This window comes from Lissotriton vulgaris, chromosome 1_1, assembly GCF_964263255.1.
Source record: "Lissotriton vulgaris chromosome 1_1, aLisVul1.2, whole genome shotgun sequence".
NCBI lineage: Eukaryota > Metazoa > Chordata > Amphibia > Caudata > Salamandridae > Lissotriton > Lissotriton vulgaris.
Window position 1 is genome coordinate 167,401,051 of NC_141685.1, and position 15,617 is coordinate 167,416,667.

At 45.5% G+C, this 15,617-nt stretch overlaps 1 protein-coding gene across 1 annotated transcript; it reads left to right on the forward strand.

The window, feature by feature from the left end:
* The first annotated feature begins 1,806 nt into the window (after positions 1–1,806).
* On the forward strand, positions 1,807–15,234 carry LOC147738010 (uncharacterized). The gene is made up of 2 exons (XM_086951079.1): positions 1,807–1,894; positions 10,530–15,234. Exon 2 carries the CDS (start codon positions 11,249–11,251, stop codon positions 13,514–13,516), a length of 2,268 nt encoding a protein of 755 aa, XP_086807205.1. The 5' UTR covers positions 1,807–1,894; positions 10,530–11,248; the 3' UTR covers positions 13,517–15,234.
* Positions 15,235–15,617: the final 383 nt, after the last annotated feature.

Below are 15,617 nucleotides of genomic sequence, written 5' to 3' on the forward strand. Positions count from 1 at the left end.
GCATAAGAAAGTATTAAAGTATACTGATAACTTGTGCGTACCCAAGTAATAAGAATTGAAGAGTTAAGGTTCTCCAGGTATCAACAAATCCTCAATTGTTAATCCAACATCGAAATGCGTGGGCAGTTTATGTAGTGGGGATGTGGGCTAAAGTGACACCAGCCATGCAGTTAAAATCTCCTCAAAGTAACACAGAGTAATGATGTATTTGGGTGACAAGACAGTTTGGGAGAATAGGAATGATAGTTTGGCCCACATTGGGGAAATAAATGTTCACTAAGTCTATGTCTTTACCATCCAGTTTGCCTGCTAATATCACATAGTGACCTTCTCAGTCTATGATCTCGATCTGTGAGAGAAACAGGGAAGGAAGGATACAAACCAGCACCCCCCACCAAAGGCGGAGTTTATGGTGGCAAATAATTCCCCCACATCGCTTCTGCAGCACTGGGCCAACAAAGCAGTTCTGTTTGAGGTATCTGTGAGGGATGATGCAGATACATCACCTGCGGTCCCTGTGCCCACCCACAGTTGTTGTTTCAGTCGTACCCAATTGGTGCGTTCCGGATCTGTGGCAGAATGATATGCTTCCTGTGAGAGCTGATGCGCCAAATGAGATATTTCCATCTTTGGAAGTCTCAGTTCGCCTGAAGTAGCGGCTTGGAGTTTGGACATGGCAAGTCCGCGTGTCTCACCTTGCCAAAAGTATGTTTTAATGGCTGCGTCTATTAGGCCTAGTTCTGATGCTGGGACCAGTATAGGCAGCATGCTGAAAATGTAGTTAAACCTTGGGCTACCTCCATGTTCATAGTTTGGACTCGTCCCCACAGCGACAATTGCGGTTTGATCCATTTAGTGAAATCCGTGTGCATTTGGTCAGTCAGTGCAGTCATATTGTCTTTGATCATCATTGGAAACTTGGTGGTAATCAATACTCATAATATTTAATCTTTGTGGCGATTTACCAAAATGGATGTTCATGGAGGGCTTCCCTCATTGTATAGACCATCAAGGGTAAGACTTCACTTATGGTTCTGTTCATTCTGTACCTGGAAAGTGCTGTACAGTCTGATATGGTGAACGTCGGTGCTGGCAGCGAACGTTCTGGAGAGGGTAAAGTAAGAAGCATGTTGTCTGCATACAGCCTAATTTTCAGGTCTCCGGCTATGATTTCAGTTTCCCAAATGTCTTCTGAGGAGCATATGCTGAATGTGAGGGGTTCTAAGGTTAACAGAAAGAGTGCCACAACCATTGGGCTTCTTTCCCTCCCTTTCCCTTCAGCTCTTCTCCACTTCTTTTCTTGCCTGCCATCTGTTTGTTCACATCCAAATGCACACTTCACATTATGTGTTGTATGCATGCTCAGAATTGAGATTTTCCTAAGTGTAAAGATTCAGAAAGTCTCAACTATTATGCATTTCATTCCTAGCTTTATCAGCATCCACGTTAAACGCAGTTATAAAAAGACTGCTCTTCCCAGAGCCCATTGGAATGCCTGGCTACAGAAAACCACACCTGGTGCACCGTCATGACACACTAGATCTCATATTTAATCCTCCCATGCATACAACAAGTCTTCTTCTCTAAAAAGGAGCATTGAAAACAAGATTCATTGGCTTTTCTGTTTTCAGTTTCTAAATTGTGGTTTTTTCAGTGTTATTCAAACTTGTAAAACATTTTTTACTTATTTTTATGCTCTGTAAAAAATTACAGGGCTAGTGAGTTTATTTCCTTCTCTTGCTTGTCCTTTTTGTCATTTCTAATTTCCATCTATCTTCTCCTAACAATTTTTTTGACTTTGCTCTTTCAGGTCATGTTTCAGTGTTTTGCTCACCTCCAAACCTTCCCATCGATCTCTTTCCAGCAGTCTAGTCCCAGGATGTGCAGGATGGAGGTACGTTTGCATCTCATTATCTCATAAATATTTGATTGCATTTTTTATTCTTGTAAAACATCAACAAGAGCAAACTCTTTGAGCGATACAGGTTGCAGGGAACATCAATGACATAATATATGTGGCATATGTAGAACACATCCTGGTTGGGAAGCATTGCCAGTTACATCACTGTGAGAGTAAGATCTACTAACCCCTTCCATTCTTTGGACGTACTGGTAACGTCCAAGGTTGTGGCGCTCCGGTGCCAAATGTAACCGTTACGTCCAAGGCCCACTATTTTGGAATCCCTCTGCTGCAAACAGCAGAGGAATTTCCTTTTTTTCTTGGGAGCTGGTGATGAGCTTACCCAGCTGCCGGGGCACTTTTCTTTCAGTGTACTGACTAGCAGCATGCATGGCGTGCTGACGCCACTACAGTGAAAGTGAAATAAGCTGATAGGTTCATTTCACTTTCACTGCCTACATGCTCCTGGGGCTATCCTAGTCCACCGAGCACGTAGGCAGGCAGGAGAGGTATCATTGGAAAGGGGAGAATCTAGTGGATCTCTGCTTGGGGATCGCCACAGGATGGCTTTTTATTTAACTTAGTGGTAGGGGCTGCCCTAAATGGGCATTATACTGCCCCCAGCTGTCGAAAAGGGATCAGTCTTTCTGCTCCCCTCACCCTGGGGGACAGAAAGGCCACTAGGCACCAGGAATTATAATTTTTTATTTTTTAATAATGGAGAGGTGGGGGCTGCCCACAATGGGCATGTCTATGCCCCCACCCCAAACACAACAGGGACAGCCCCCCTGGGAGGTAGATAAGGGTTATTACCTACGATCAGCCCCCCAGGGGGGCAGAAAGCCCACTAGATGCCAGGGATATTTTTTCCTCTCTGAAAGAGAAGTGGGGGCTTCCCAGAATGGGCATGCTAATATCTCTATACCCCAAAACAAAAGGGACAGTCTTTCTGTCTCTCCCCGGGGCAGAAAGGGGTTATTACCACTGATCTGCCCCTCCGTGGGGAAGGGGGGGGGTGAGTCCACTAGACACCAGGGATTATTAAAAAAAGGGATTGGAGCTACCCACAATGGGCAAAGCCATGCCCCCATTCACAATTATAAAAATAGAAGTCTTTCTGCCCCTCCTCAGGTTCAATTGAGGGTACTAGCCCCCGATCTGCCCCCAGAGTGGCAGAAAGCCCACTAGGCCCCAGGGATTTCTTGTTTTCAATATGTGTGCCAATGACCCCACCTCCAAACAAAAAAATTGGACAGTCTTTCTGCCTGCCTTGAGGGGGCAGATGCGGGTAATTGCCCTCGATTTCTCCCCAGAGGCAGTAAGCTTATTAGACACCAGGATTTTTTTTAATAAAAGATGGCTGCGATGCAAATACCCCCTCCCCCAAAGGGGCAATAGCCCCTGATCTGCTCCCTGGAGAGCAGAAAGCTCACTATGAACCAGAGAAATGTTTATGGGCTTAGGCAGGGTTGGTCCCTTTTTTGTGAACACATTTTTGCTGCTTCTGCCCTCCCCCCACCACCCTCTATGGGGCAGATCAGCAATATTTGTAGGCTAATCTGCTGAAAACCTTTAGACAGTAGCTTCTGTGTGTGTGAACTGGAGTGCGGATGATGGTCCGTTTTTACTGGCATTTGGCTGACTGTGTGTGAACCTGCATTTTGCTGGTAAAGTGTGTGGCCTACGCTTAGGTGGCAGTGTGTGTGGACTAGTGCTTGGCTGGCAGTGTGCGTGTACTGTCGCTTGGCTATCGGTCTGCATGGCTGGACCATGTCTTGCGATTTGTATGTGGACTTTCACTTTGCTGGTGGATGTTGTGTTGCTGGCGGTACATGGATGGTTCTTGGGTGGTGATGTGCATGGATGGTGCTTGGTTGGTGGTGTGCATGGATGGCACTTGACTGGTGGTATGCATGGATGGCGCTTGGCTGGTGGTGTGCATGGATGGTGCTTGGCTGGTGGTGTGCATGGATGGTTCTTGGCTGGTGGTGTGTATGGATGGTGCTTGGTTGGTGGTGTGCATGGATGGCGCTTGGCTGGTGGTATGCATGGATGGCGCTTGGCTGGTGGTGTGCATGGATGCTGCTTGGCTGGTGGTGTGCATGGATGGTTCTTGGCTGGTGGTGTGTATGGATGCTGCTTGGTTGGTAGTGTGCATGGATGGCGCTTGGTTGGCGGTGTGCATGGATGGCGCTTGGCTGGTGGTATGCATGGATGGTGCTTGGCTGGTGGTGTGCATGGATGGCGCTTGGCTGGTGGTGTGCATGGATGGTTCTTGGCTGGTGGTGTGCATGGATGGTGCTTGGCTGGTAGTGTGCATGGATGGCGCTTGGCTGCTGGTGTGCATGGATGGTGCTTGGCTGGTGGTGTGCATGGATGGCGCTTGGCCAGTGGTGTGTATGGATGGTGCTTGGCTGGTGGTGTGTATGGATGGTGCTTGGCTGCTGGTGTGTATGGATGGTTCTTGGCTGGTGATGTGCATGGATGGTGCTTGGCTGGTGGTGTGCTTGGATGGTGCTTGGCTGGTGGTGTTCATGGATGGTGCTTGGCTGGTGGTATGCATGGATGGCGCTTGGCTGGTGGTGTGCATGGATGGTACTTGGCTGGTGGTATGCATGGATGGCGCTTGGCTGGTGGTGTAGGTTGTGTGAAACCTCCAGCGAACCTTTAATTTAGCTAAAAGTCACACTTTCCTCACATTTCTGAGTGGAAAAGTTGTGGCCTCATCGTGCCGGCACATATTTCCCACCAACCAGCGTACTCCTCGGTTTCCTGATAAAAAAAATGATATCTCAATTGTATTAGGCTGACTCTGCTTTGGGCACCCACACAAGTGAGGCATCATTTTTATCGGGAGATCGAGGGGAACGCTGGATGGTTAGAAATGTGTGCCGGCGCAGTGATCTCACAAACTTGGCACACAGAAATGTGAGGAAAATGTGACCTTTTAGCTAAATTTGAGCTTTGCAGAGGATTCTGGATAAGAAAACTTTGGGAGATCCATGCAAGCCACACATCCCTGGACTCCACCCGGTGTTAGTTTTCAGAAATATCTATGTTTTGTAGGTTTCCGTTGATGGCATGCGAGCCAGGACCAAAAACGCAGGTGCTCCCAATCAATCACAAAACAACCTATTTTTGCAAAGGAGTTTTTGGTCCCGGGCTCAGCAGCCATCTATGGAAACACCGGGTGGAGACCAGGGAGGTGTGGTTTGCATGGGTCCCCCAATGTTATCTTACCCAGAATCCCCTGCAAATCTCAAATTTAGCTAAAAAATTAAATTTTTCTCACAATTCTGTGTCGTATGTCACTGAACCTGTTGGAGTCTGTAGGAGCCCAGGATCAGTGATGAGTTCAGCTGTGGTTCAAAGCGGCAGCCAACAGCTCCCTGAGCTGGTTTGAAGTGGAGTATGCAAGGAGGGCACCAAATCTGTCCTTCCAGCAGACTATGAGGTGCTGGCAAGCGCCTCCACTCCTGCCTAATACACTAAATCTTGTCTGGGAGATGGAAACACCTCCCTATGACAGGAAGCCTATTGTCCTACCTTCCCCTTCTCGGGCTTGGCCCAGCAGCAGGAGGGCAAAATAGTGTCTGTTGTAGGCAGCAGGCCTAAGTTGCTTTCAGGCTCTGTAGGATCGGTCCCAGGAGCGTGGTATGCTTCCCGGAGGAGCCCTACCGTGGATGGAATCATACCTCCAACACCAAATACAGTGTTGGGGTATGATTCCAACACGTCTGATACCAAATATGCCCAGGTTCGTTCCAGCCAGTTTAGAGATAGTCTTGCTGTCTCATAAAGGCTGATTTACGTACAATGCCTGGAGAATGGACTTCGGGGTTTGTATGGGTTGTTTGCTCATGCAGGGCCACCCTCACATTCGGAACCAATCACCCAGCCTTTGGGACTGAAAGGCCTGCTAAAGGGGTGACTTATAGGTTTCAAGTGCAGGGATGTTAGATCTAAGGAGACATATCTTTCGTGAGAGGTGCATGCACCAACTCACAAAGGCTACAATGGCAGGCCTGTGGTCAGAGTTTGGAGGGTACCTCATAGTCATAGTCATACATTCTTATAAAGCGCACAGTTCACCGTAAGGTCTCAAGGCGCTAGCAGCTAAAGAATGGAGGACAGGGACGGTGCATTGCGGCTAGTTGGTGGGAGGGGGGAAAAGCCAGGTTTTAAGATTTTTACGGAAACATTTATGATCGGTTATGGAAGAGATATGGACGGGTAGTTTGTTCCACCACATTGGGGCCAGATAGGAAAAGGAACGGCCCCCGTTGCGCAGAGTCCGAAAACGGGGCTGAGCAAGGAGGAATTTGGAGCTGGACCTTAGAGATCTACCAGGGATGTACCTAAGGAGCTTGTTTTTTAGGTAGTTAGGGCTGGCGTCATGCATTGTCTTATGGACCAGGCTTAGGATTTTAAAGTGACATCTCTGGCAGATTGGGAGACAAGGAAGAGTCGGTAGGTTCGAGATGGATGAGGATCTACTGGGGAGATTGAGGACAAGCCTAGCTGCCGGGTGCTGAAGAATCTGAAGCTTGGAAAGCAGATTGGCATTTACGGCAGTGAACAGGGCATTTCCGTAGTCCAAACGGCTAACGATAAGGCCCTGTACCAGTGGTTTCCTAGCCTCAATAGGGAGCCACTTAAAAATCTTACGGAGAATGCACATGATGCCGTAGCAGACCCCAAGAACCTGATCTATGTGGGGCTTCATGGACAAGGGGGCGTCTATGGTAATGCCAAGGTTTCTGACAGATGGTTTGGGAGGGGGGCCCAATCCTAATTCCGCAGGCCACCAGTCAGACGACCAGACCTCCTCAGCTCTTCCAAACAAGATGATCTCGGACTTGTTGCTGTTCAGTTGTAACTTGTTGGCGCTCATCCGTTCATTTATTCGGGTCATACAACTCCTAAAGCGAAGCCGGGTGCCGACGAGATCGGAGTCACAGGTGACAAGTAACTGAGTGTCGTCGGCGTAGGACACGGTTTCAAAACCATATGATCTAATGATGGCAGCTAACGGAGTGGCAGCTCATGGGTGGCATAACAAATGCTGCAGCCCATGGGGGTCCCCTGGAGTACCTAGGCCCTAGGTACCTAGTACCATATACTAGGGACTTACTAGAGTACATCAGCAGCCAATAAGGAATGTACCAAGGTGCTCACCATAGCCAATTTAGGAAGGAAGCACAGTGAGTGGGGTCCTGATTAGCAGGATCTGACGCAGATTAGTCAGAAAAACTGTATGACACCAGCAAAGAGTGGGGGAAACCATGATAGCAGATCCTACCTTCCCACCCCCCCACCCATTCTCCCCACTCCTCTAGAGAGTAGCATGTGTAGTGTGTTGGGCTCTGCTCGTGCACAGTGCAGGGGAGTATGCAGCCACCTCTTAGTGTCCGGCACAGAGGCCACTTTCCAAAACATTGCTTTTGTCACTTGTAAAGTACGTATCCAAGGTCTATGAACCAGTGTAAGTGTTTGCCCCCCTTTGCTTTAGGGCAAAGGCCGAGCAGGCAGGATTCAGGATTTGGTGACAGTATATGGTCTGCGAGTTCCTCTATGGTGGCTGTAACCTCAAGCCGTGACACCTGTTGTGGTGGTCACTCCCACACCATATGTTAGAAGCCAGCGCCAGCCAGTTTACAGCACAGGCACTCTGGTGTTGAATCAGGAAACATGCACTTGATACGGTGGGGGGAGAGTTAACTGTAATGTGTGTAGTTAAATTATGTGAATTGAATCAAGGATTCCAGGACACTTCGCTAACATGTTTTAGCGCCCGTATGCATGACTTGAGCGGTTGCGTGAGCACGGTGTTCCATCTAACCAATGCCGTCCCCGTGTGCAGCTGGTGAAGGGTTAATGGTCGGCATTTAATATACCTTCCTGTTGCCCTGTTCTTCAAACAATCATTAAAGATTGGCTTAAGTGAGGTGCTCAGTGCCGTGTTATTGGAAGCCATTGTCCTACTACCCAGTTCTTTATCTCAGAATACTACTGAGCTATAAATGTTTTACTTCTGACTGATCTGGGCCTGCCCCCGCTCTATATTTCATAGAGGAAAAGCACCTTTTTCAAAGAAAGAACACTTTGGTGACAACAAACTTTGCAGCTGCGAACGCATTTGCGAAAGTAAAGAACCTTGGTGGCATGCTGCATGCTATGGATCATTTGGCGGTTCAGTTCACACTGTGAAATACTTTTATTTTACATTATTGAGCTGTGCCTGTGGCATTTTGTGAGTATTTGAAAAGCAATGCTGAGCTTAACTTCTCAATCCTCGGGATCAGTGTGATGTTATAACAAGGCCACCTCCAGATCTAACCAAACCCAGATTGCTGAAATAGTCGTGGGTTAAGGAAGGATCAGGTGAGGGCAAAAAGAAAGGCGGGGAAGGAAGGGAACAGCTGAGAGGGAGATCTGGAAAACACAAGACAAAGAAAAACGTTGGTACCAGATACTCTCACTCCTGTTTCAATCAGCAACCCATTAACATAAGATGTACCCATCTACCTGTAAAGAAACTAAAGGAACGGTGTAATAGAAGATACAACTCTTCACCAGCATCAGAGCCCTGGAAGGATATGAACGGTGCTACGTCCTCCCTGTAATACACAATGAATACCTTTCTTATTCTGTGCCCTTGTATAACCGTATTGCAAGAATAAAACACTATGCTATTGTACATACCCCACGACATATGAACATGACGGGACGTAGAGGAGAGTCTTGAGCAACATCCGAGGGACCCCTGGATTCAATGTATCCGAGTAAAACAAAGTTAAGCAACAATGGGTTACGTCACCCGATAGTATAAAACAGTACAATACCTGTGTTACTCCAATCAGTATTGAATATGGTCCTGAAGGGCACTGCTTCAATTCAATATGAGATCCTGATTTCCTGTGTACGAGCCGTAAGACGCAGGCACAGCATACAGAGCAAAACTTACCACGTGCGGTAAGATTAAGTATATACGAGAATTCGTCCTCCGCACGAGCCGAAGCAAGAAGGCTCACCAGCGGAGGGCAACTGCAAGAAGGAAACACTCTCATGGAGAACACTCCACGCGGAACACCAATCGTCCTCCGCACGAGCCGATGCAAGAAGGCTCACCAACGGAGGGCAACTGCGGTAGTGAGACACACTCGTGGAGAACACTCCACACGGAACACAATTCGTCATCCGCACGAGCCGAAGCAAGAAGGCTCACCAACGGAGGGCAATTGCGGTAACAATTCGTCCTCCGCACAAGCCGAAGCAAGAAGGCTTACCAACGGAGGGCAAGGAAATCCTTGGTAACTGCTACGGGAAGCAACTCACTCCAAGAGCTCCGAGTTCAGGTCGATAGAATCCAAAATATCCGACAAGAGGAACAGGACCGCCCCTAGATAGGCGCTAAGCAGTCTGGGACATGTAGTTGTTTAGTCCGTATGGCATCCAGCGTTCTGAGGCGCTCACAGAAACCTGACACATGTGGCCCTTTGTAAAAGCTGTGCAGGGACTGTTTCATTGCCGGGCATGTGTGAGAGTCGCAGAAGGCACTTTATCTTTATCTTATGTGCAGTGTGCGCTGTTCTGGTGCATTCTCCATCTTGTGGAAAGAATGTGCGCACCTCAGGATTGAACAATTGAAGGTGGCCACAGTGGTTTGTACAGGCGATGTTGAAAAGCATGAGTAGGAGGAGAGACCTATGAAAAGTCATGGGAATTACGTGGTTGGAAAATGTTGTTCGCAGGTTTTGTGCTGGAAATGGAATGTTGAAAGCAGGTCTATGCAAGTGAGGTGCAGGCGAATAGGTTTGAGAACAGGCTCTACCTTGTGTGGCGGGCAGCAGAGGTGTAGGATGTATGGACAGAGCAGTTTTACTTAAGAGATGTTTTTAAGAGAGTGTTTCAGGTGCTGAGCATGGTCCAGGGGTGAAAGGGTGCTAACAGCCTTGGCTTTGGCGTACCATCTGTGCTCTTGCTACGCTGATGCACCACAGTTGTCAACTAGTGGGCCGCCAGTCTAGCATGCTATCTCAAGCTCTAAAGTTAGAGGTGGGACAACTAAACAACAAACCAGCCCAGCTCAATCTCCTTGTCCAGCTGGGAAACTCCCACCCCAGTGGATAATACCGACAAACGTAGAAATATATGTGAGAGAAGTAAAACCACAAAGTAAATACAATCATTAAACTGCTGGTCTGCTGCATATTGTGGGTGTAGTGGATGAAGCCAGGCACCTCTGCGAGCAGCAATATTTGATTCATGGCACAACATTCTGATGTCCACCCTTCTGTCTCAAGTCTTCCTGATCCATCTCCCATCTCTTACTCAAAGAGCTGTTCTTGTTTTACAAAACCTTGACCATCTGCCACTACCTAAAGCTGTAACTAGTGTATGAGTGCTATGCGAGCGCCCTTTTTTTTTTTACCAACTTACTCATGAATAATTAAGATGTGACATATTCAAAGCAACTTTTATGTAAATTTCTGTGTGTGGTTAAATATGCCTTCATATGTTTCAAAAATGGTAATCAAGAGATATTTATACAATCAATAAAAAATTGTGTTTGCACATTCCGTTATGTTTCCCTTTAAGTTATTTAAATTTTTTTTACATCCGACAGAAAACAATCTTTGATTGTACGAAATGTTTCAAAATAAGGAAGATAACACTGTAAATCTGCAAAGACGAAGTCTGAAATATTGAGTTCCAGTATTCAGGAAAACATAAGTGCCATAGGAGCCAGCCAAACCCGAACATAAACTGAGACATCCTGAAAGAAGGGAGAAGGGATACAAGAAATTCAGTGATTCCACGAGTCTCAGCTGTGTACTTCCATGCCTCAAAACTAAGAAATAACCTCTAGAAAATGAAGACAATACTGATAAACCTTCTCTTGTGTAAACATGTCCAATAACAGCTTTGATCATGAGGTTGGTATGAGGTGGTGACAGCAGTGCTGTGCTTTCTTAAATAATACCAGGAGAACATTCAGTGCTAGAGGTGTATTGCAAACTGTTTCAGACCAATCCACAGCAACAATTGAAAAGCGCAATGGAGTGGAGTCAGACAACTGAAGGTTAAAAGAAATAGGGGTTCTGCTGTCTAAAATACAGAGCACTGTCCCAGTGTGCACCGACCAGAAGGACGTTGGATCTTTACCCGCATGCATGCCGAACCATTATCCAGTCTGAAGACACAATCGCCCAAGAAGAAGCCTTACACACGTTTTGAGATTGGGAAGTAGTTGGTGACCATTGCACTTTATTCTTTAATCGGAAAGAACGTGCAAAATACGATACATACAGAGAATGCAAGAATAATACAAGTGCTTTATCAGTCATGTTGGCCCTTCAGGAAGTACAGTCAATGGATGTAAACAAGTATATACCAGACCCAGATACGCTAACCAAGAGAGAAGTCTCAGACACATGCAGTGAGAGCTTTAGTTTGTCATCAATATTAAAACCCCATCAGCAAACACACACAGGGAAAAAACGATTCAAATGCCCTGAATGTATAAAGAGCTTTATCCAGTTATCAGGCCTACAAAGACATCAACGAACGCACACAGGGGAAAAACCATATCATTGTAGTGAATGTGACAGTAGGTTTAGTTGCTCTTCAGCATTAAGGAATCATCAGCGAACACACACAGGGGAAAAACCATTCAAGTGCAGTGAATGTTTGAAGAGCTTTAGTCAATTATCACACCTAAAACGGCATCAGGGAACACACACAGGAGAAAAAACATATAATTGCACTGAATGTGTGAAGAGGTTTAATCGATTATCACACCTAAAACAGCATCTGCGAATACACACTGGGGAAAAACCATTCCAGTGCAGTGAATGTGAAAGAAGTTTTAGTGATTCATCAACATTAAGGAAACATCTGCGAACACACACAGGGGAAAAACCATTCAATTGCAATGAATGTGAAAGTAGTTTTAGTCAATCTTCAACATTAAGGAAACATCAGCGAGCACACACAGGGGAAAAGCTATTCCAGTGCAGTGAATGTGGAAGTAGTTTTAGTGATTTGTCAACATTAAGAACACATCAGCGAACACATACAGGGGAAAAACCATTTAAGTGCAGTGAATGTGTGAAGAGCTTCTGTCAATCATCACACCTAAAACAGCATCAGAAAACACACACTGGGGAAAAACCACACCAGTGCAGTGAATGTGAGAAGAGGTTTATTCTATTATCAGACCTAAAAAGGCATCAGAGAACACACACTGGGGAAAAACCATTCAATTGCAATGAATGTGGGAAGAGCTTTATATATTTATCAAGCCTAAAACAGCATCAGAGAACACACACAGGGGAAAAACCATTCAAGTGCAGTGAATGTGGAAGAAGGTTTAGTGGTTTATCAACAGTAAGGAAACATCTGCGAACACACACCGGGGAAAAACCACACCAGTGCAGTGAATGTGAGAAGAGGTTTATTCTATTATCAGACCTAAAAAGGCATCAGAGAACACACACTGGGGAAAACCCATTCAATTGCAATGAATGTGGGAAGAGCTTTATATATTTATCAAGCCTAAAACAGCATCAGAGAACACACACAGGGGAAAAACCATTCAAGTGCAGTGAATGTGGAAGTAGTTGTAGGAATTTGGCAACATTAAGGAATCATCAGCGAACACACACAGGGGAAAAACCATTCAAGTGCAGTGAATGTGAAAGTAGCTTTAGTCGATATTCAACATTAAGGATTCATCAGCGAACACACACAGGGGAAAAACCATTTAAGTGCAGTGAATGTGTGAAGAGCTTTTGTCGATCATCACACCTAAAACAGCATCAGAAAACACACACCGGGGAAAAACCATACCAGTGCAGTGAATGTGAGAAGAGGTTTATTCGATTATCAAACCTAAAACAGCATCAGAGAACACACACTGGGGAAAACCCATTCAAGTGCAATGAATGTGAAAGCAGTTTTAGTGAATCTTCAACATTAAGGAAACATCAGCGAACACACACAGGGGAAAAGCCATTCCAGTGCAGTGAATGTGGAAGTAGTTTTAGTGAAATGTCAACATTAAGAAAACATCAGCGAACACACACAGGGGAAAAACCATTTAAGTGCAGTGAATGTGTGAAGAGCTTTTGTCAATCATCACACCTAAAACAGCATCAGAAAACACACACCGGGGAAAAACCATACCAGTGCAGTGAATGCGAGAAGCGGTTTATTCAATTATCAGACCTAAAAAGGCATCAAAGAACACACACTGGGGAAAACCCATTCAAGTGCAATGGATGTGGGAAGAGCTTTATATATTTATCAAACCTAAAACGGCATCAGAGAACACACACAGGGGGAAAACCATTCCAGTGCAGTGAATGTGAAAGTAGTTTTAGTGAATCTTCAACATTAAGGATTCATCAGCGAACACACACATGGGAAAAAACATTCAAGTGGAGTGAATGTGAAAGTAGTTTTAGTCAATCTTCAACATTAAGGATTCATCAGCGAACACACACAGGGGAAAAACCATTTAAGTGCAGTGAATGTGTGAAGAGCTTTTGTCAATCATCACACCTAAAACAGCATCAGAAAACACACACTGGGGAAAAACCATACCAGTGAAGTGAATGTATGAAGAGGTTTGTTCGATTATCAGACATAAAACAGCATCAGAGAACGCATACAGGGGAAAATCATTCAAGTTCAGTGAATCTGGAAGTAGTTTTAGTGAATCTTCAACATTAAGGATTCATCAGCAAACGCACACCTGGGAAAAAACATTCAAGTGCAATGAATGTCTGAAGAGCTTTAGTCGATTATCAGACCGAAAGCACCATCAGAGAACACACACAGGGGAAAAACCATACCATTGCAGAGACTGTAGAAGTAGTTTTAGTGAATCATCAATATTAAGAACATATCAGCGAATACACACTGGAAAACCATTCAAGTGCAAGGAATGTGACAATGGATATATATACATATATATATATATATATATATATATATATATATCAGGTCTAAAACAGCATCAGAAAACACGCACAGGAATCCTTCAAGTGCAGTGAATGTTGATGTAGGTTTTATGAATATTCAATATTAAGTACTGATCAGCGAACACACACAGGAAAAGCCATGTCATTGAAGTAAATGTGTGAAGATCTTTTGTCAACTCTCAGAGCTACAAAGATGTCAGCCTCTCTTCAGAAGAGTGCAGGATCAATAATGAAGGTCACAGAGCTACAACTGTGTGACAGCTCGGCCGAGCACACTTCAGAAGAGTGCAGGATCAATAATGAAGGTCACGGAGCTACAACTATGTGATAGCCAGGCCGCGTACTTCACTTCAGAAGAGTGCAGGATCAGTAACGAAGGTCACAGAGCTGCAGCTGTAAGACAGCCAGGCCGAGCACACTCCAGAAGAGTGCAGGATCAACACTGAAGGTCGCAGAGCTGCAGCTGTGTGATAGCTAGGCTGAGTACTTCACTTCAGAAGAGTGCAGGATCAATAATAAAGGTCACAGAGCTGCAGCTGTGTGATAGTCAGGCCGAGCACACTCCAGAAGAGTGCAGGATCAACACTGAAGGTCGCAGAGCTGCAGCTGTGTGATAGCTAGGCTGAGTACTTCACTTCAGAAGAGGGCAGCATCAATAATGAAGGTCACAGAGCTGCAGCTGTGTGATAGCCAGGCCGAGCATACTTCAGAAGAGTACAGGAACAATAATGAAGGTCACAGAGCTGCAGCTGTAAGATAGTCAGGCCCAGCACACTCCAGGAGAGTGCAGGATCAATAATAAAGGTCACAGAGCTGCAGCTGTGGGATCACCAGGCCGAACACACTTCATAAGAGTGCAGGATCAATAATGAAGTTCTCAGAGCTGCAGCTGTGTGATAGCTAGGTCGAGCACACTTCAGAAGAGTGCAGGATCAATAATGAAGGTCTGAGATCTGCAGCTGTGTTATATGCAGGCCGAGCGCACGGTGTCTGTTCAGCAAATACAGATTATCAATGAAAGTCTCCAACCTGCATGCTGTGTGATAGACAGGGTGAGCACGCGGCTTCTCTTCAGGAGAGTGAGGAATCATTTATAAAAGTCACTGAGCCGCATGTTGTGTGATAATTAGGCAAAATCACCATTTTACATTCTTGGACGAAGATTTTTTGATGGCTAATGGAGCCGAATTTTGACATTATTGTTCCACAAAAGAAATGAAAAAAAAGATTGATTGTATAAAAAATAATATTAAGGTAGAACCAATCACGGTGCTATAAAATGTACACAACAATGACTAAGTTTTACATATTAAAAAGAAAGGCACGTTTTTAAGATATGTAATAGAATAAAAAAATGATTTGGATTTTGACATTTTACTGCCGATTGCAAAGAAATTGTATTACGCCCCAAACTCAAGATAATTTGTGCTGCCAGCAGGGAGTCTAGCAGAGGTGGCAACAGATGGGGGTTCTATCTCGACAGTGTGACTGCTGTCGGCAGGTGGTCTGGCAGAGGTGGCATTAGAAGGAGGTCCTGTCTCGACAGTGTGACTGCTGTCAGCAGGTGGTATGGCAGAGCTGACATTAGAAGGAAGTCCTATCTCGAAAGTGTGACTGTCCTCAGCAGAGAGTCTGGCACAGGTGGCATTAGAAGGAGGTCCTGTCTTGACAGTGTGATTGCTGTCAGAAGATGTCTAAAATGAACAAAAGAGATGCACGTGCCGCTA

Coding starts and splice junctions, on each gene's coding strand:
- LOC147738010 (XM_086951079.1), top strand. CDS start 11,249: ATGTTGGCCCTTCAGGAAGTACAGTCAATGGATGTAAACAAGTATATA.